Consider the following 21,715-nt stretch of genomic DNA (forward strand, 5'->3'; position numbering starts at 1 on the left):
CACAGTGTCAAATCTGTTGAAGAACAGGTTAAGTTCGTTGGCCCTGTCCACACTGCCTTCAGCTCCTCTGTTGCTAGTTTGCCAGAACCCAGTGATGGTCCTCATCCCACTCCAGACCTCTCTCATGTTGTTCTGCTGGAATTTCCACTCAAGCTTCCTCCTATACCTGTCTTTAGCCTCCCTGATCTTGGCTTTCAGATCCCTCTGTATTGTTCTCAGTCCTCCCTATTTCCATCTCTAAACACCCCCTTTTTAGCATTCAGGATGTCCTTAATGTCCTTTGTTACCCATGCCTTAGACCATTAAGCTTCCTGAGCACCTTCTCAGTTCTAATTTTCACTGCACAAACTTCACTTTCCTGACACTTATAAACGCCCAGTATACTGCATCTTCCACTAAGACTGATGCAAAATATGCATTCAGTTCCTCTGCCGTCTCTGCATCTCTCATCCCATCCCGTCTCCAGCATCATTTTGTATTGGTGCTATATCTACCCTCAACTCTCATTTACCCTTTATATACTTAAAAAAAAGCTTGTAGTGACTTCTTTGATATTACTCACCAGCTTCCTCTAATAATTCATCTTTTCCTTCCTAATGACCTTCTTAGCTTCCTTCTGCAAGTTTTTAAAAGCTTCCCAATCCTCTATCTTCCCACTAACTCTGGCTTCCTTGTATGTCCTCTCTTTTACTTTGGCTCTGGCTTCACTTGTCAGCCACGGTAATACCCTTCTTCCCTTTGAAAATTTCTTATTTGGAATATATCTGTCTTGCACTTCCCTCATTTTTCACAGAAACTCTAGTCACTGCTGCTCTGCTGTCCTTCCTGCATATGTCCCTTTCCAGTCAACTTCAGCCAGTTTCCTTGTCATGTCATTGTAATTTCCTTTATTCCATTGAAATACTGACACATGGGATTTTATTTTTTCCCTCCCAGATTTCAATGTGAACTTGATCATATTGTGATCACTGTTCACTGAGGGTTCCTTGACCTTAAGCTCTCTTATCATCTTTGGATCATTGCACAACACCCAATCCAGCTCAGCCGATCCACCAGTGGGCTCAACAACAAGCTGTTCTAAAAAGCCATCCCTTTGTCATTCTACAAACACATGTATAGTGCATGTTTATACAGTGCTTTTCATAACTTCAGAGCAACCAAAGCATTTTTTCAGTCAATGAACTACATTTAAAGTGTGGTCAATGTTAGGTTTCATACCTTTGAAACATTAAACTAATTCAAAGGAAAACAAGAGAGCTGAGAGATACAAGACTTAGTTTGTGTTCTTTAAGTGAGGTGCATACGTAGCATGTGGTAGCGTCACGACGTGTTCAATTCACATATTTTTACATATAGCCAATAATGAATTATTTAAATAAACAAGAATGCTTAATCAATCATTATATACAAGGTTACTCAAATATTACTGAAATATTAAATACAACACATTTCTCCCTGCTTAGTTATAAACTCCAAATCGATAGAGAATGCATCTCAACTATGTATATAATACAACTCCTATACAGACATCCACAGTATTGTCAATTCTTAAGTTGTCCCATTCAGGCCTAAAATGTAACTGCTGTGGAGCTTTCTTACTCGTGTGGTATAACATCTTTCTTGACAAAGGGGATGACTGCTTGGCAGGTGAGACTTGTGGCTGTGAAAACAATCTCTGTTTCTGGGGTCCACTCAGTGGTGGTTGTAGGAGTTGATTCTAAGACTGAGAAGTGGTTCTGACAGCTCTGGACACCTTTTCTCTCCTTCATTTTTCTTCTTCAGGTGCGTACAGAGTAGATTCTGGTTCTTTATAATCACAAAAGCCAAATACTTGCAACTTTCCTGAAGCTCCTTGAACTCTCTCCCAGCTTAAAACCAAGCCACATTTTGCAAATAACTGACTAACATATTAGAAGCTTTCTCAGATATGTTACCTCCAAAAACTGCTTTCCACTTTCACGATTCCTGTGAGCAGCAAGGTCCTTCCTTGGTTCAATAGAGGCACGGGGTTGGCACCAACACCTGTTTGTGCCCTGTTGGGTAACAGTTCACAGTACACAGCATGGACAGAGTTGTGGCATCACCCAGTGCTTTTCTTAATTCGCTTTCATTTGGCTTCATTTCAGAGGATGTGGTATGCAAATGATGGATGGATCTCCAATCAAGTTGTAGTTGTCTAAACCCATCACATCCCACAATGCTGGCCCTTTTTTTTTACCAGTACAAGCCTAATGTGGTTTGTTGGTTGTTGTATTTCACTGTTACAAATCAATTCCCACAGGAGTTAACTTTTTTCCAGTGTAAGTTCTTAGTTATAGCTGCAGGCTTCAGTTTAGTGTCTTTGAAATGCCAATTAAACTCATTTTGTGGAATGACTGAAACTGCTGAGCCAGTGTCCAATTCCATTTTAATCAATTTGCCATTCACCTCTGGCATCTGCAATATTGGTTGTCTGCTGTTAGTTTTCACATTGTAGATCTTAAGGCTACCTAGCCCTGTTTTATTCTCATCATTACCAGATTTTTCATTGAAAGCATACAAATTAGTACTCTTTTTGAAACTGCAATATGACTTCTTCGCTTTTTTCTCTTCCCTGTGCAGACTATTTATTTTTGTCTGCATGACATGTCCTTTGTATGTGACCTACTTTGATGCATTTTCTGCAAGTTTTAGCTTAAAACCTGCCCCTGCCGCGAAGGTAACACCATTTGTTCATCCAGGCAAGTTTCTGTTTAGACATTGCAATTTTATTCACGTTTACTTTTATTCCTGACTGCAATTCAACTGTGTCTCTGCTAATTCTATTTATGCAGCTATTTCAACTGTTCTTTTAAATGTAAGTTGTGCTTTAGTTAGGAACCGTTTTTGAATGTTTTCTTGTAAGATTCCACAAACTAAATAACCTTTCAGTGCATCATTAAGCCCATCATTGAACTGTCATGTTCAACTTCTTCAATTCAGCCACGTACGCTGAAATGGACTCCCCTTCCTTTTGATTGCACTAATGAAACCTAAAGCATTTTGCAATCAACAATGGTTTCAGTTCTAAATGTTCCTACATTACTTTCACAATATCAGCAAAGCTTGTTGCCAGCCTGGTTGGTTGGAGCAGTCAAACTTTGAAGCCAGCTATATGCATTTAAACCCAATGCACTCAGCAAAATTGGTTAGTTATTTCTCATTGGCTATTTCATTTGTTTTAAAGTACAGGTAAATTAACTCCATACATGAGCAAGCTACTCAATTGAACATGTCTATCTTTCCAATGTAGCCATTTTTGTTTTAATTTATGATTATTATCAGCTGGTACTCCCTATTTATGAACCAGTGAATTCTTCCGTTTAATGCCTTTTTTAAAAAACTGGACTGTGTGCCATTCCTCAATGCACTTTTTTTAAACTTAAATATCTCAGTGTGCATTAGCAGGTCTGAAGCCATCTTGTGTTCATTTTTAAAATACATAATCAATTTATAGTTTGTAACATCAAAATATTAAACTAATTCAAAGGAAAACAAGAAAGCCAAAAGATGTGAATCTTAGTTCATGTTCTTTACTTCAAATGAGGCACAAATTTATCAAGTAGTAGCATCGTGTATGTAATTCACATATTTTTACATATAACCTATAATGAATTATTTAAACAAACAAGACTGCTTAATCAATGTACATATATACAATTACTCAAATATTACTGAAATATTAAATACACAACTGTCAATGGATTTGAAACTACATTATACTCAAACTACATTTGAAATGTGAAACAGAGACAACTCTTGTCAGTACTGGTATGCAAACTCGTCTCTGGAGTAAGTTTTGAACCTCAAGCAATATGACCCAGAGATAAAAATGTTGGCATTGAGCCATTGTTGATGCCTCACCAGATCTTCATGTAATATATTAATTGTAAGGTAATCTGGTGCAGAACACTGGAGAAATGATTGTCAAAGCACATAAAATTAAGAAAACAAAAATTCTAATTGGTTAGCCATTTTAATGCATAGAAAATTTAATTTTTGAACTCTGCTCAATGTTAATGGCAGGAGACAGCCAGCCATTCATTGCTTAACATGTTGTAGCAAAGACCTCAATCAAGAAGAAACTTCCATCTGCGATCTGAGTGCTACTCCTTTGCCCAAAATAACTGGATGTGGCTTTAAAAGGTAAGTATTAAAGTGACTATAACTGGCACAGCAAAAATTGATGAAACTCAGCCCCACTGCCCTCTGAAGATCAGAGTAAAAGAACGAGGCAATCAAAGGGTAAAGTGAACTCTCTTTGATCTTCTGATGTGAAACCAGCAGTAGATTAGTAGAGTTTTTAACCAGTTTCAATGCAGATCACGTTGATCACTCACTGACCGGAAGGCAGGAGACCTAGTACAACTTCAGACTGTTAATGGCCTTCAGCAGTAGCTCATTTACTTTGTGGACAAAACAGGGATCAATCATTAAGATGCTGCATCAAGACCAAGATGTTTGAATACAGTTGTAAGGAAGAAGGTCCCTTTCCTCCTTGATGGGGTGTTAGCAAACCTGACAAAAAGTGCTGAACGTAAGAGATGCTGCAGATCTTGAGCAACACACTGAACAAAGCAGGTCAGGCAGCATGTATGGGAAAGAATAAACAGTCAACATTTTGGGCCAAGTTGCTTCATCAGGACTAATGAAATCCTGATTAAAAAGTACTAAACGTTATTGTGCTCAGTGTTCTGTCCAATAGTACGGAGAGAAAGGTGAAGATTTCATCAGGAGTGAATGATTTCATCAAGACTGCATGTTATATCTATTTTCTGCAAGAATCATTCCTTAACTAATTTCCCACAATTGTCAATAGGTTTTTATTGTCTTCTTGTTACTTTCATTCATTCTCCTTAAAGCTGCTACTGAGCCCAGAGTCACTTCTCCCTCACTCGCTTTTCCTGTCATTATGAACGTTAAACATACAGTTCCTTGCTCCCAACATTCTTGCACATGCTCCCTCCCAGGTAAGTGAGCAGCATAGGAAGAGAGCCACTGCTTTTCAAACACTCTTCCCACAGAATAGTTGTCCTTCACATAGTCGAAAGGTGTGCTGCTGTAGGGGGAACAACAAACAGTCTGCTGGAGGGGCTTAGCAAATTGAGCAGCTTTTGTGGAAGGAGGGAACTGTCAAAGCTCTGCTGCAGATGCTGCTTAACCATGGAGTCACTTCAGCATATTGTGTGTTACTCCATATTCCAGCATCTGCAGTCTCTTGTGTGCAGAGGGAGACCTGTCACAGTGAGATTGGTTGACCACCTCCCTCACTTTCCTTTTTTGTTTCTACTTTATTCTTTCAGTCATGTGCTTCCCAGCCTCCTGAACATGATAACCTGTTGTGACAATTGATTGCCAAAGAGATTACATCTTAACCATTGCCACATTCCCCTTTCCTAGTTCAACTATGTATTCAGTGAGTAATTTGACAGTGATTCTATGGGATCTTCTATGCAGAGCTTGGAATGTGATAGAAAGTAGGGAATTCTCAGGCTTGGCAAGATGGGTGTAGGGATATTGTTACATGTTTAGATATCTAAAACTAATAGTCTCTCTCAGATGGAGAAAAGAAGGAATTTCTTCACCTAGAGAGTAGTGAACCTTTGGAACTCAATCCAGTGGGATTTGTTTAGCCATTTATCCTTTAAATTCACTGTTGCACTCTTTCCCACACTCTCATTAAATTTACCATGGCCCCATTTTACCATCTTCCTTTTAAACTCCAATTTCAAAAGTACAAATTAAATTTATTGTCAAATTACAAGTATGTCACTGTATATGACCCTGAGATTTCTTACAGGCATTCATAGTAAATACAAGAAACTCAATTGAATCAAAAGAAAAAGAGAAAAGAGATAATAACAATAAATAAACAATAAATATCAAGAACATGAAATGAAGAGCCCTTGAAAGTGAGTGCTTAGGTTGTGGGAACATTTCAGAGTTGGGGCAAGTGGAGTTGAGTACAGTTGTCCATTTTGGTTTAGGAACCTGATGGTTGAGGGTAATAATTGTTCCTGAACCTGGTGGTGTGAGTCCTGAGGTTCCTGTATCTTCTTCCTGATGGCAGCAGTGAAAAGAGACCATGTCCTGGGTGGTGAGGATCACTGTGGTTTCAGGTATTCAGACTTGGAGGTGCCAGAAATGGCCAGTAGTGAAAATTAGACCATTTCACAACTTCAACAAGTTAGCAACTACAAAGAATTTGATGGCATTGACAATAATCTTGAATGTTACAATGAAACTGAAGATGTGGAGATGCCATCGTCGACAGCAGTCTATGAAGTCTCTCCATTATCTGCACTCGATGCCTGCGCTGATTTTGTTCATTGCGTACACTGGGCAAATTCCTCCGTCACTAACTATCCGGAACTAATACACAGCTTTATAGTAGTGTTGGTAGTGTTCTAATTTGTTTTGTATTCCATCAAAATACATAATTTGTTACTCAGTGTTTTCATAGATGCTGCCTGGCCTGCTGAGTTCCTCCAGCTGCCAGTACTCTGGAAATAAAAATGAAGCAGGCTCCCATTAGCGAGGGCTATCCCTAGTAGTTATTCGAAGCTAACAGAACTGTACAGTACAAAACGCTGCTGTACTGGGAATTCACACTTTTTGTGGTCTGGAGTATAAAGAGTGATCCTGCAATAGAGTACTCATCTATAATGATCACCACACCAACAGGCTTGGCTTTGGTTAGATTCCCTGATTCATATAATGTGCTTATCTCCCCCCTTAAAAAAATCGTATGTTCACAAAAGACAATGTTTTTAAAACAATTTTCTCTTTTGCAGAGTTGCCTGGATTGTTTAAGTAAATTTCTCTGTGGACAGTGAGCATAGTTGGCCTTTAATGTAAAGGCTCAGGGTCAATGTAAAGCTGAATCTGCCGAATGATGGTAACGAACCTGTAATGTCTGGAAGTATAAGCAGCAAGTGGACTTTATACATGTGAATGTACACTTGCACAATCATGTAAAGGGTTTAGATCTCATTGAACAGTGTTCCCAGATTTTATGGCTCTACTGTTAATTTTCTTAGCACAGGTGCAGCAGTGAATAGCAGCGACAGCCTTCCTCCATCCTCATCAGTAAATGACATCTCATCTATGTCAACCGATCAGACCCTCGCATCCGACACTGACAGCAGCCTGGAAACTTCAGCAGGACCCCTCTGTTGCAGGTGACTAACCGTCTGCCTGCGGAGCCACTTCTTCTTTAGAAAATGATGCAAATACTAAATACTCTGGAAATGAACTATTTAAAAATGACCGTGGAAGTACTGATGCTAAAATATTATGTCAAAATGCTTTGCTTATGTCTCATTCCACCAAAGCTGACATTCATTAAGAGTATCAAGCAGCATCATTTCAAAGTACGTAAATATATGTTTATAAATTAGCTCCCTGAAACTGGCTTTGAACTCAGAAGGTGAGCAGAAAAGATACAGCATTATAGTTAAAACTAAATGCACTTTTGTCTCCTTAAAGTTGCAATATGTGTCCCTATTCTTATTCATTTTGAATATGCTTACTATAATCACTTAGTAGGATTGCTATAAATGCCCACATGCATACCAGAAGGATCAAATTTGGGAATGTGATAATATTGTCAGAATGAGATATAAATCTATTAATCAAAGGAGATATAAATCTATTAATCATCTGAACATTGAATATCATTGCAGTTTGAAAACTAATTTTTCTCTAATTAAGGGTAGATAAATGCATGTGGAAAATGGCCATGCACAGATAATAATCTATAATGTTTTGTTTTGATATTTCTCGGCTGGCACTACTTGGCTACAATCCATATTTGCCAAATTCATGCACTTAAGAAAGTCTTATTATGTTCCAAATTTTATAGAACAATATGTCTCTAAAGTGACATTACCATTGTGTTCTGTTATACCATTATAATGTATTCAAAACTAAATCAAAAGCCCTTCAGTAAATTACAGCAAGTAAGCACATATTATGGCGTTGAGGCAAATCACTGACAGTGATTCGAATGGGATAGGCATAGCAAAGTTAGAATTATGCTCAGATTGAGAGATCTATTGAATTTCTGCTCATAGCTTCATCTGTATTCTGGTTTGAGAAGGCGGTAACTTTTGACCACTAAAATAAAGGACATGCACATATAAAGCAATGGCACACCTTGCTGTAGATGGCTGCACGGTCTTTAGTTGCATTTGCCTGTAGTTGTGCATGATCAAACTTCCAAATATATTACAGTAAATGGAAGGAAAAAGTTATACCTAGTTGTATTGTAAGCTATAATGTGATACATAATGTAAACAGCCTGGAACTGAAATAATGTTGCTGTACTCTTAAACCCCTTAAATGCTGAATCTGCATGGTCTCATAATTAGTCTTCTCTGTTCACAGGTAAACATGGAGTTATCTTCAATTATTGAAACTTGTATTAATGAGGAGGAAATTACTACTTGACATTAAATCAAAAGCTTTATCTGACAAGGAAAACATTAGGGATGAACATTCAGGACCTAAGTGATGCAAACTGTACCAAAAAAAAATAGCACGGTGATTTACAGTCCTGGTGAGATCATTGTAGATAGAATGGTACAAATTCAATTTAAATTCAAGATTGAAATGACACAGTGGAGAATGACACAGCTCTGACCAGATTGAATTGATTGTTCAATGGTAAAGACATAGCCTCAACCAAAATAGCTGATTTCTAAATTAAACTTTGAAATGACTGACTGATTGAGAATCTGAAGTTTTTAGAAACATTTTGTGGATTATTACAAAAGTAGTCAGGACTTTGTTTGCCTCGAGGCAAAGCAACACAGATACCCAAAGCTATAAAGCACATGGGGACCATTTTTAGCTACTAATGTACCTAGGCAAAAATACCTGTTCAATGAACATATTTTTAGTTTAGTTTAACATTTAAAATAGAGAGAAGACTTCCTTGTTGTCTTGCCATTTTGAGGGTATTGTCTAGTTTCTTGAGGCAGCAGAGCCTTGCCAGGAGTGGGGGCCGATTTGAAATTCAGTCTCTGACTCTGGAGTTTGATTTGAAACTTTAAGGCAACATTTGAAGGAAAATGAGGCTACACTACTGAAAAATGTGACCCACTTTTTTAAGTACTAGTATACCCTGGATTTCTCAACTTCAGCAAAACTCTGCTCAGTGTACACACCTCACATATAACAAAATGTTTGGGATTAGCAGGCTTGTACTGCTGAGATAGATTTCTTAGAAGCCAACTAATATCATAAATTACTTTATCCTTCTTTTGCAATAGTACTTTTTCTTTATGAATTTCTGAATTTTGTTACACCATTAGCCCATTACGTTTGCAATTTCCACACCTCACCCTTGCCAACTTGGTAAGGTACACCTTACATATTGAAGGTAAAGTCCAAGTAAGTAACAAACAGAAACAGGTTGCATTCTAGTCTGGGTAGCACTTGACCACAGTTACAATATCATGCACATCAATGGCTGTTGCAAGCAGCAGCCCTTTTTATGCAGTAACTTCATCAAGCCCATACTGTTTGAGAAAGAAGAAGAGCTGTGGGTTTTGTGGGATTCAAAGTAGATTAAGACCTTTCTTTGCCTGTGGATGCTGACCTCAAAAAGAAGAGCATGGAACAGGTTGTCAGCAGGTTATAATTTAGAGTTAGAGCTGAGGAATTGTATGGTCTGAACCACATCAACTTTTCTCAGCTCAGCTCACAAAGCTGAGTTGTTCACATTATTTGTTTGAGCCATGGCGCCCAGCAATCCTCCAATTTAACCCTATCCTAATCACGGGGCAATATACAATTAATCTACCAACCTGTATGACTTTGGGAGGAAACCACAGCACCCAGAGGAAATCCACATGTAATGTACAAACTCCTTGCAGGCAGCAGTGGGAATTGAACCTGGGTCACTGGTACTGTAAACTGTTGTGCTAACCACTATGCTATTGTGCTGCAGTGGACCTCAGCCTGCAGGTTTGAGCATGGGCAATGCTACTGCCAGCACCCATTCTACATCTGTTCCAGAGATGAATCTCTAAAAGAGTCAAATTTAGATTTGTTTATTTGTCATGTGAGCATCGAAACATACAGTGAGTTAACAACTAACACAACCTAAGGACGTGCTGGGGGGCAGCCTGCAAGTGTTGCTACACATTTCGGTCGGTCCCAGCACAGCATGCCCAAAATGTTCAGCAAAACAAAGCCCTTTCCATCTTCCCACACACAGAGACAGTACTCCAGCCCCAGGCAGGTCACCTCCGGGTCTCTATCCTTGTTCATTTGCAGATAGCAGGCTTCTGACTTCCCAAGTAGACAAAGACCTCAGCAGTCCTACGTCCGTGTTGTCATGGCCTTTGAGGCCTAGGCTTCAGCCTGTTCTCCAACTCCCTTCATTCCTGCTCCTAAACCCCAATCTGACCCCTAACTCCCCTCTCTGTCTCCTAAACAATTTCTGTGACCTTAAAGTGCAAGACAAGTCTGAGCCAAGAGCTTGACAAGGTCTGCAGTTCAGCACCGTCTTGGCTAGAAAGAGTCCTGTATTTTGTTGCCTCAATAATGCTGTTTAACAAAACCTGTATTAAATAACCAATGCTATAACCCTCCTAGAATTCAGTCATCACAAGTTCTGGTCACTTGAACACCTCGGGCTTCCACCATGAAGCAAAGCATTGCCTTACCTTTAGATGTGCAGCACTTAAATGTCGGAGGTTTCTCCATAAGCCTTTCTAAGTCCTATCTTTGTAACCAAATTTATTGGCCATCACAATGCCAGCAATGCTTCTCTGAGGCGTCTTTAAATTTATATGCCATATACTTTAATAGTAACCCCCAAGTTTGTAAGTAATACAGTGAAGTAGCGTGATCATAAGATGTTATTGCCTCTGAGTGCTTGTTTCAGTTCCACAACATTCCTGCTCTAAGCAACACTACATGAAATATTTCAAAGAGGGAAAATAAAAATAAAAACTGAAAAACAATTTGTCTTGTCAAAAGAAGTATCAAAAATGTGACAGGGATGGAGCATGCTAGACAAACAATCAGCTTTACAGTAATTATTCCTGCATCGTTCCAATAAATGGTATCATCGCAGTGGGACAAATTGAGTACATGTTGTCACATAAAATCAACTCTCATATCATGTGAAAATGAATAGCCCTTGTTCCATTGTAAAAAGAACTGCAGTTACTGGATTTAGGAAGACCCAGCAGCTAAACATCCCAATGAAACTTTCACCTGTCTCTATTAAAGAGCTGGGATGATTGAACAGCTTGCTCCATTGGATGAGGTAGGGGTCTACAGCTGTGTTCCATTTGTTTTAATTATCTAATAAGATACTATAAATTCTAGTTTACCTTTCACAATTTGACTAACAGATTTAATGAAAAGTTAATAGGTTATAGAGGACTTGGTCAACAATATTGCAGAATTTGAAAATTGTTATTGAATCTTAATTGTATTCTATTTTATGTCCAAACGATTTCAGCACAAAGGGGTCTGAATTAGTCAGCTCAGGTTCCATTCACTAAAGTGTGTTCACAAAGCATCGCATATTGAATGGTACGGTCTAAAAAGTTTTATTGCTGAATTTTGTAAGCAGATCATTGCTAATCACTGTGCTGAGGTACCCACTTCGGTCTTCATGTTCGTCTAAAAACAAATCATCGACATGACAAGATATAAGAACATTCCTTTCCGATTTCCTATATGTAAGTGCTTCACTTCAGGAAATTTCTCCTGGACTGTCTGAATGGAATAATGTCGCTTATGGAAAGTTATGTTCAAATTTTTAAAGTTACGAAGTTAAAAGTTCAGCTAATTAAAATGCAGCATCCCTGCATGCATCCTACCTGAGGCTTCTGTCCTGCAGACTTGTAATAAAGATGCTTCCTGTAAAGCTGAATCACAAATTATAATAGCATATAGAATGCTTCTCTTTCTGAAGGTATGTGAAGCACAGTCTGGTTATACTAAAAATCAGAGGGGCTACTGTAAAGTTTCCTGGATCTGTCAATCAATCAGCAATCATTTTTATAAAGGTCATCTTCAACTGAATGTACTTCTCTTCCCTTCATAATTTTGTAGCTCCTCTTTTTTTGGAAAAGGAGGGGCTTGTACAAGTGTGACTAACTGACAAGCAAAGCTCCTGCCTTTTGATTTGCTGAATCACTGTAATAGCAATATCACTCAGCTTTCAGGTTAATTTGGAATGTTAGTGAGTCCCATCAGAAATGAAGTGGGGTTATTTGGGGTTGGGAAAGGGATGGCAAAGCTATTTTGTCCTAGAATGAGCCATACCTGGAATGGTTGAAATGAGATGTCCATAACTGTAGCCAGCATTGATGGGGATAGGGGCAAAATATCAAGAATAACAAATTCAAATAAAGGACCATCCAACACCAGATAATGCCTTTCTAAGCTTGGTGTGATTATTCGATTAACTGGCTGTAGAGAAAAAAAAGCTGTTTTTCCAGTTAATTAAATAAATGATGATTATTTAATGACTGCCAAATCCTTGTTAATGGTGAGGTGACTTCCACAGTTGCTTGTTTGTGGAAGTTATGCAAAGGGGAAAAGTAATAACTGGATGTGACAGCTCTATTTGGGTATCTTTCCGATTATGGAAGGGGTTTACAAAGAAAAAACATGTTTTGTTTGGGGAAGAGGATTTTATATAAAAAGTAATGTTTAAAAATATTTTAATGAGACTTCTCAATACCATTTGTCAGTTTAACTCAAAGTATGTTCATAACGTCCAGATATTTTCACTTAAACAGCGGTGCAATAAGATTTCTCTCTGAAACCGCACCATTACGATGAGGTCAGCTGCGATCACAACTGGAATCCGATGTGATGACTTTGTGTCAGGTTTGATTTTAAACAAACTCCGGTGGTTGCTTGTTTTATTTTGTACTGTTTGTGATCAATTTTGTTAGGATGTAAGAATGAGTCAACAGCAGTGCTTAGGAAGATGGTTCCTCAAGGTCCAGCTCCAGGATAGGACCTGACTTTTAAAATCAAGTCTGGACAGAAAATAAAGCACTCAAGATTTTAAAGCTACCATCTATGTAGAAAATATATGTATGTGATTAAAAAAATCAATAAAATATGCCTTTAAAATGGGAAATTATGCTTCACTGATGTATGATAATTAGCAGATTCAGTCAGTCTGTGGAGATTTAACACTATTTCTGTACCAGAATAGTGATTATTTGCAAAGGACATCTTGCTGCCCGTGATCTAATCACATAGAGGCTGTTGCCAGCTACTATTTAGACATCTTAGTCACAAAGTTTTTGCACAGCTGTGGGATCCCTTTCTGCGCTGTGCACAGTTAAGTCCACTGTTGCAAGACAAGAGACAACCTCTGTTCTTTGTGGTTTTATTTTCAGTTTGGCACTTCACAGATTGGTCTTCACCTCGGGTCACAGTCAGTGAGATTCTTCTCAGGGATAATATGACATACCCCCATCATAGCCTGGGAAAATATACACAATAGTTAATCCATACGCCATAAAATCCTACAGTATATGGGATGAAAACAAAGAGGAAGACTGGAGACTCGAGGGCAAATATACACAGTTCTTTCATTTTTCAATCTAACAAGTATTGCAACATGTTGCTTTGCAGAAGCTCTTAATACAGCCAGGAATAACTGTCTGCATTGCGTGGCCAACAATCTAGCAGAGGAAACTGACTCGGTATTATAATAACCAAATATCAATAACATGAAAATTAGGGGACATTCACTTCAGCAGACCACGCCTCCATCAGATTACAGCTTGGACAGCAATGTGACCCTCAGTCTCTTTTGAAAATGATGTTAGTGAATGACACAAAGTCTGAAATAGTTGTGGACCTGTCCAGTCACTGCTGAATAGCATCAGAAGATATTTTAATCTACTGCAAAAATCACCAGTCAAAGCTCCTAACCACTCCTTCCATATAAAATCTTCCTCCTAACATTCCATCACAAACCGCTAAAAAGGACAGATTTAAAAATATAAAGATCTCTCAGCTACCATTTGAGTGCAACCCCTGTCTAACCACCCATCAGAACAAGCTCAACCCCATCCATTCCCATGGTTCCTGCACCAGCACGGTGATTCACTCCCAAGCAATCAGCAAATGAAACGCGCTCACACTCCCTTCCTAAAGGCCCTCTGAGTTTTCATGTAAAGGTAAGCTGTGTGGTTATGACTAAAAATAACCATCTTGAAACTAACATGGCACTGAATTTGTAATACAACTCAATAAACCGCTCAGCTTTCAAAGATTCTTTAGGAAAGCTATAATTTATTTTAAAGCCACTTTATTCATCTGCGATGCCATGACATAGTTTGCACAAAATGTGTTGTGCATAGTGTGGCATTCCTGATGAAACTTCTGGACGTCCTGATGCAAAATTTATTGTTGTACATGAGGGCCTGAATTCAAAACTTACAATCTACAATGGTCTGAGGTCACCAAATAATGATTATCTCTAACAATACACTGTCCCATTTACACACCATCTGCAACTTTACTGTTTGAAATGGAACCCTTTTTTGATTGCTTAAAATTACTGCCAGTCAAGGTGAGAGCATTATGTATGAAAATTAGAAACAAAATGATGTTAGGAGACCCAGCAGATCTTAACCACTGACTCCACAGGAGTGATGTTACTTGTGTCTGGAATATTTTTTGGTCCAAAACTGAAAAGTGCATCAGGAATTCAGAGGTTAAAAGTGCTGTCTTCTAGATTTCTGACTGCATCACCAATTCTTACCAGAAACATTCCCCTTAAATGAGCTCCAGAATATTACTTCACCAGTCCGAATTAAAGGAATTGGTGTGAGACCGAATAGTGTCCCAGGGTGGTACTTAGGATGTGCAGGGCACAACAGGCAGGTGTGTTTACAGACATTTTAATCTCCCCCTCTCCCAGTGTAGAGTGCCCTCCTGCGTCAAAATATCCACCATTGTTCCTGTACCTAAAAAGACCAAGGTAACATGTCTGAACGACTGGCATACTGTCGCACTCACCTCAATATTAAGCAAATTCTTTGAGAGGGTGGTCAAGGACTAAACCTGCAGCATGTTACCACCCAGATTAGACCCCTTACAATTCACCTACTGACACAACCAATCGACAGATGACGCAATAGACCGTCCTTACACATCTGGAGAAGAGGGATGCTTACGTGAGAATGCGATTCTTGACTACATTTCAGCATTCAACAACATAATTCCATCCAGACTTGACAAGAAGCTCAGAGACCTCAGCCTTGACCCTGCCTTGTGCAGCTGGATCCTGGACTTTCTGTCAGATTGCCGGCAGGTGGTAAGAGTGGGCTCGCTCACCTCTGCCCTCTGACCCTCAATACAGGTGCCCCTCAGAGCTGTGTCCTAAGCCCCCTTCTTTACTCCTTGTATACCCGTGACTGTGGCACCACCCACAGCTCCAATCTGCTAATTAAATTTGCTGACGATACTACATTGATTGGCCTAATCTCAAATAATAATGAGGCAGTCTACAGAGAAGAAGTCATTGCCCTGACACAGTGGTGTCAAGAAAGCAACCTCTCCATCAATGTTGCAAAAACACAGGAGCTGGTTGTGGACTACAGGAGGAATGGAGACAGGATAACCCATATTGGTATCAATGGATCTGGGGTTGAGAGGGTGACCAGCTTTAAGTTCCTTGGCATCCACATCACCAAGGATCTCACGTGGTCTGTACATACTGGCTGTGTGGTGAAAAAAGCACAACAGTGCCTCTTTCACCTCAACAGTTGAAGAATCCCCAACTCCTAAGGATTCCTACAGGAGAACAATTGAGAGCATCCTGACTGGCTGCATCACTGCCTGGTATGGGAACTGCACTTCCCTCAATCACAACACAAAGCAGAGAGTGGTGTGGACAGTCCGGTGCATCTGTAGATGTGAACTTCCCACTATTCAGGACATTTCCAGAGACAGGTATGTAAAAGTCATCAAAGAAGTATGATTGGGGACCCGAGTCACCCCAACCACAAACTGTTCCAGCTGCTACCATCCAGGAAATGGTACCACAGCCTAAAAGCCAGGGCCAACAGGCTCCAGGACAGCTTCTTCCACCAGGCCATCAGACTGATTAACTCACACTGGTACAATTGTATTTCTATGTTATATTGACTGTCCTGTTGTACATACTATTTATTACAAATTACTATAAATTGCACGTCATACATTTAGATGGAGACGTAATGTAAAGAATTTTACTTCTCATGTATGGATGTAAGAAGTCAAGTCAATTCAATTCAATTCAGCTCAGCATTGGCCCTTCCTCCTATTTCTATTTTGAAATTAAGCAGCATATTATTATTCTGCTTGAGGTTAAATATAAATATAAAGTGAGTAATCTGAAGACTTTGAAACAATAAAGAATCATGGAGACAGGGAAAAATGCAAAGATTGCAAACAAGTATAGAAGCTTTTTCTCAGTGGATAGTAAATCTTGACAAATCTCCTCCTCAGAAGGTGGTGGAGGCTGGTCATTAGAAGAAATTAAGTTTCAGATAAAGAACAACGAGGGGTATTTGGAGGTGGAAGAACTGTAGTTAAGGGCCACGATATCAGCCATTAACATTTTGAATAGTGGGCTATGCTTAAGAGTTCATGTGGAGATACAGTTCAAAAATTAAAAAAAACAGCAGGAAACCATTTTACAGTATGTTCAAGCGAAATGAGGGAAAACAAACCATTAGCTGTGTAATGGTGCCATAACACAGAATTATTGCTCACTTCAGAATTTTGCATGAATGCATCAAGGAAACAGAGGAAAAGTAATGACTTTCTTAATGTATCAGTTTTTCACAAGAATAAGCACACCAGTATCAGTACTTAAAGAAACTAGGTGTATTACAAGAAAAAAAAACTGATCATTATGTGGAAGCATGGTTTGAAAAAGAAAATGAATGCAGTTATGAAGCTATGATTTTGTATATAAAAGACATTCTTTCCAATAGGAAAAGTTTTTGTTATCAACTGTCACAACACCAACCTAGAGTAATATAACACCTTTAAGCTTCTGTGGTTCTTCATTGCATATTTAGCAAGCAACGTTTGACAACCCAGGTAAGGCAAATGTAGGTTTAGGGACTAGCTTTAAGAAGGAAAGAAAACTGGAGATGCAGGAAGTTCCCTAATAGAATTCCAGAGATCAAGACCTTGGGAGCTGATTAATGCCAATGCCAATGCCAATTATTAAAAACATCATGATTATTAAAACTCAGCACTATTCATTCTTCATTCAGGATAATGCCTAATCCAAACTGTTAATCAGTTAGTTGGGGTATCACGAATTCTGGGAAAACTACTAGATTATTAGAAATTGTAATAAAAAAATTGCTGACTACTTTTAGATGAATCAACTGAAATGCAGGTCTGAGAGAAGTCCAAATCTGCAGAAACCAAGTTATAACTTTTCTCAGCTAACACAACCAGCAGCCAGCCAGAGGACTTGGTCCATCCCAATGAAATTGTAAATTTAGTTGTGGAATTCGTTTCCATCAGTGCAAATATTATTTGTCCAAGGTAACACAATGCAGTTAGTCAAGATCGTATAATGCAGATTGCTAGATTAAACTGAAATCCCACCAATCACTTTAACCAACCTTGGGAGTGTTTCCTTTGACTTACTAGAAATTTTGTTGGGGATTTATTACCTGGAAAGGACCACAAATAGATGAAGTGTAATCTGCAAAACTCAAAGATTTTTGTGATGGTGAAGTCATATTTAACTAGCATCTATGTGCTCTTGATGTAATCCATTGCATATTCAAAATTTAGTAAAGGATTTGTTAATCATAATATTGGACTGCCAGATAGAATGTAAATAGAGAACTTGCTCTTCAAAGAAAATCAGAAAACTCTGACACACAAAGTCCTGATAAAAATTGAAAATACGGTAGATTATCTAGTTATAAACATGTTTGGAAATTCTTTGATTTCATCGTGATCAATATGAACCAGGTGGACTCCAGGAACCCATTTCTATGCATTTCCATGATACCATAGACAGCCTTAAAAGAAGAGCCAACATATCCATATTGACAGAGGCAAGGACACACAGGGTATATCAGAGGTTCACAACTACTGTGACAGTAAAGGCCCAGTAAAGATATTGGCACTTTCAAGAGAAACTGTTTCAGGATCCTTTCCAAGGACAGTACTGCATAGAGCTGGAAATGGAAGTGAACTTGCAAAATATTGAGTCCACGTGGCTTTAAAATACCATTTTAAATGATCGATGAATCAGCTTTTACAGTTTGTCACCAAAATGGGAAATTCTTAAAAATACCTGAATGTAGAGCCAAGGAGAATTGGGAATATTGCTCAGATTCTTGTTATTTTAGAAGATAATTCACAACCTTATTCAACTGAATCCTGAGGCATGAATTTAGATAAATACCTCAAGATTAAAGCATAAGGGGGAAAGACCAAAGATATGGAACTCTGAAAGGAGGTTGCAGTACATCTGGATGCATACATGACTTTTACTACAGGCATTTCAGTGAGTCTACTTGACATTAAGCTTCAGTTATGCCTCTCGACCCATCCATCTGGTATTTACTTAACTATAATCAACATCACACAAGAGCTTATATTGAAGTGAGATATGAAGGAACCTTTTAAAATAGACACTCAGCCTAAAATAAAATGGTACCATTTATCAGATCTTTCTACTCTGAAAGAAAACCTTTGGTAGTTGACCAATTCAACTTTTTTGTAGGGATTTCCCCATTAATTACATTTTCATGAACTGGCATTAAGTATGGATAGGAGTGGTGTAAAAATAGAAGCTTGATATGTTTAAGGAAGACAAATTTAACTACAGTACATCAGGTTACATACTGTTATAAAGCAGTACAGCCACTGGAAAGATTTAGGTAATTTATCTGTTATATTTTTATAAAGTATGTACACTTTGTTTTTGGTCAAGAACAAATGAAATGGCACATGAAGCATCGCCACTCTATTCAATATTTAACTTTACATATTCCATTGCCCATTTCATAACCTTTAAATTCTTCGAAGTTTTCTTGCCCCAGAAAGATAGGGGAACAAAAGAATGAATTACAAAACAGGTCAACTGTACCACAATGCTAAAAAATAGCTTATGTTAAGTGCAAGTTAAAAAGCCTCAATAAAAAGCTAAATTGCAACACAACAATATTAACTTTAGCAGTTTAAATACAAGGCTTTTGTTAAAAGATTTCTTTTTCTCTTTGAGATATATAGATGCCACTGATATTTTTTTTCATTTAAGCTATATACACAACCAGCTGTAACATTTAACAGTAACATAATTACATGGAGCTTACAGGTTATAACAAGGTGGTAAGTACACAATCAAAATACTGGCAAGTTCAGTTGAGATGCATTTTATCCTTCAAGGTTTTGAATGTCATTGAGTGTAACTCTATTCAGGTGACCAGTCACCTGATCTTCTCTTCCCCAACTTCTGTTCTGATCTTTGGATTTTTACTGTATCCATATGGTATTACTTCGATCAGACCTTCGTGTTTCCACAGTTAGGTCACCAAAGGTTGAGAAAAACTGCTCCATCTCTTTTTGCAACATTTCATTGCGTTTCTCGGCATCCTCCCGTGCACGCTCTGTGTTCCTCATCTTTATTTCTACCATGGTATACTTCTTCCTTTCCTGGTCCAGTTCCTCATGAAGGGTCATTACCTCAGACTCCAGCTCAAGGTTTCGCTGCTCCAAGCTGTCAAAGTAGCAAATTAAAAGAAGAAATTAACAAAAAATGGAAGAGAAAGATCAATACTCTAATGCTAGCTCTGACAGATGCTCCAATGTAGTTGAATGTTGACCATATTACCCTGGCAAAAAAATCAAGGTATGAATATTATTAAAAAATAAAGCATTTATTTATGGCAAAATGATGCATACTATATGATTAATACACATGATTTTAGCAGGCAGCTGTAAAGAGCTTTACCTTTCTGCCTAGGCCTTAAATTGCTCTAGCAGATTAACTGCTGTTATAGAAATAAATTGCTTTTAATTCAATTTGATCTAATTGAAAATGGAAATTATATTACAGAAGCAGTGAGAGGGAGAGTGGTTGGGGTATAAATTTGTCTTCTGCTAAAGCCAATGGAAGTAAATATCATAAAATTAAGTTCATAGTTCACATTGTCACATCATTTCCTTCCCCAAAGTTCAAAGTAAAGCTATTATTCAAGTACATGTATGTCACCACTTGACACCCAATAACAAGAAAAATTTGAAGCCTTCACAAGTTCCTTTAGTCAGAATAATACCTAGACTATATGTTGAAGCTTCTGAAGTCTAAAGGATTTTCATATAGAGATTCTGACTACAACCAACATGACAGACAACAACCTATGTGCAAAAGACAACAAACTGTGCAAATACTAAGGATAATAGCAATTAATAAATAAGCAATAAATATTGAGAACATGCAACTGTCCTTGAAAACAGGTCCAGAGGTTGTGAGAACAGTTCAGTGATGGGGCAAGCAAAGTTTTGTAGATATCCTCTTTGGTTCAAGAGCCTGATGGTTGAGGCATAATAACTGTTCCTGAACCTGTTGGTGTGAGTGCTGAGGCTCCTGTACCTCTTTCCTGATGACAACAGCAAGAAGAGAGCATGGCCTGGATGCAGGGGTCCTTGATGATGGATACTGCTTTCCTGCGACAATGCTCCATGTAAATGAGCTCAATATTTGGGAGGGCTTTACCTATGATGGGCTGGGCCATATCAACTACCTTTTGTAGGATTTTCCATTCAAGGGCACTAATGTTCCCATACCAGGGCATGATGCATCTGGTCAATGTACACTCCACCTCACATCTATACCTATGATTGTCAGAATATCTCAGGTAGTTCTTCTGAGGATGAGGTTGAAATAGAGTCAGAGGTTAATCATTCACACTTGGATGAGGACATTTCCATTCTGTCAGGTATTTGTAACTTTTCTATTTCCATAGAAGTACTTGCATTTACAAAATGCCTTTCATATCCTCTAAGGGATAACCCAAATTACTCAACACACAATAACAAAAAGAAATTGAAGCCTTCACAAGCTTCATAGAACATAGAAATCTACAGTGTATTACAGGCCCTTCAGCCCACAATGTTGTGCCGACCATGTAACCTATTCTAGACACTGCCTAGAATTTCCCTACCACATAGCCCTCTATTTTTCTAAGCTCCATATACCTACCTTCTACCACCGTCATTGGCAGTGCATTCCATGCACCCACCGCTCTCTGTGTGAGAAACTTAACTCTGACATCCCCCTTGTAGCTACTTCCAAGCACCTTAAAATTGGCCACTTCAGCCCTGGGGAAAAGCCTCTGGCTATCAATGCCCTTCATCTTTTTACACACTTCTACCAGGTCACCTCTCATCCTCCATCACTCCAAGGAGAAAAAGCCAAGTGCAAAACCCTATTCTCATAAAGCATGCTCTCAAATGCAGGCAACATCCTTGTAGATCTCCTCTGCACTCTCTCTATAGTATCCACATCCTTCCTGTAAAGAGGTGACCAGAACTGAACACAGTACTCTAAGTGGGGTCTAACTAACGTCTTATATAGCTTGAATATTGCCTCATGGCTCTTGAACTCAATCCCATGGTTGATGAAGGCCAACACACCTTCTTGACAATACTGTCAACTTGCGCAGCA

The 21,715-nt window shown here is 38.6% G+C and overlaps 2 protein-coding genes across 5 annotated transcripts in view; one reads left to right on the plus strand and one right to left on the minus strand.

Annotated features, from left to right (window-relative positions):
• mapk10 (mitogen-activated protein kinase 10) overlaps positions 1-13,081 on the plus strand; it is a 158,816-nt gene extending 145,735 nt beyond the window's left edge. For all 3 annotated transcript variants that reach the window (XM_059988688.1, XM_059988686.1, XM_059988687.1), the window contains one exon: positions 7,064-13,081. In XM_059988688.1, the coding sequence (XP_059844671.1) occupies positions 7,064-7,203 (140 nt within the window). In that variant the 3' untranslated portion in view covers positions 7,204-13,081. The remainder of the gene's footprint in view (positions 1-7,063) is intronic.
• A 5,472-nt stretch (positions 13,082-18,553) lies between these two features.
• Positions 18,554-21,715, minus strand: part of arhgap24 (Rho GTPase activating protein 24) — a 454,853-nt gene continuing 451,691 nt past the window's right edge. The window contains exon 10 of one of the 2 annotated variants that reach the window (XM_059988689.1): positions 18,554-19,765. In XM_059988689.1, the coding sequence (XP_059844672.1) occupies positions 19,522-19,765 (244 nt within the window). In that variant the 3' untranslated portion in view covers positions 18,554-19,521. The remainder of the gene's footprint in view (positions 19,766-21,715) is intronic. The other variant, XM_059988690.1, reaches the window with a different exon arrangement.

This window comes from Hypanus sabinus, chromosome 14, assembly GCF_030144855.1.
Source record: "Hypanus sabinus isolate sHypSab1 chromosome 14, sHypSab1.hap1, whole genome shotgun sequence".
NCBI lineage: Eukaryota > Metazoa > Chordata > Chondrichthyes > Myliobatiformes > Dasyatidae > Hypanus > Hypanus sabinus.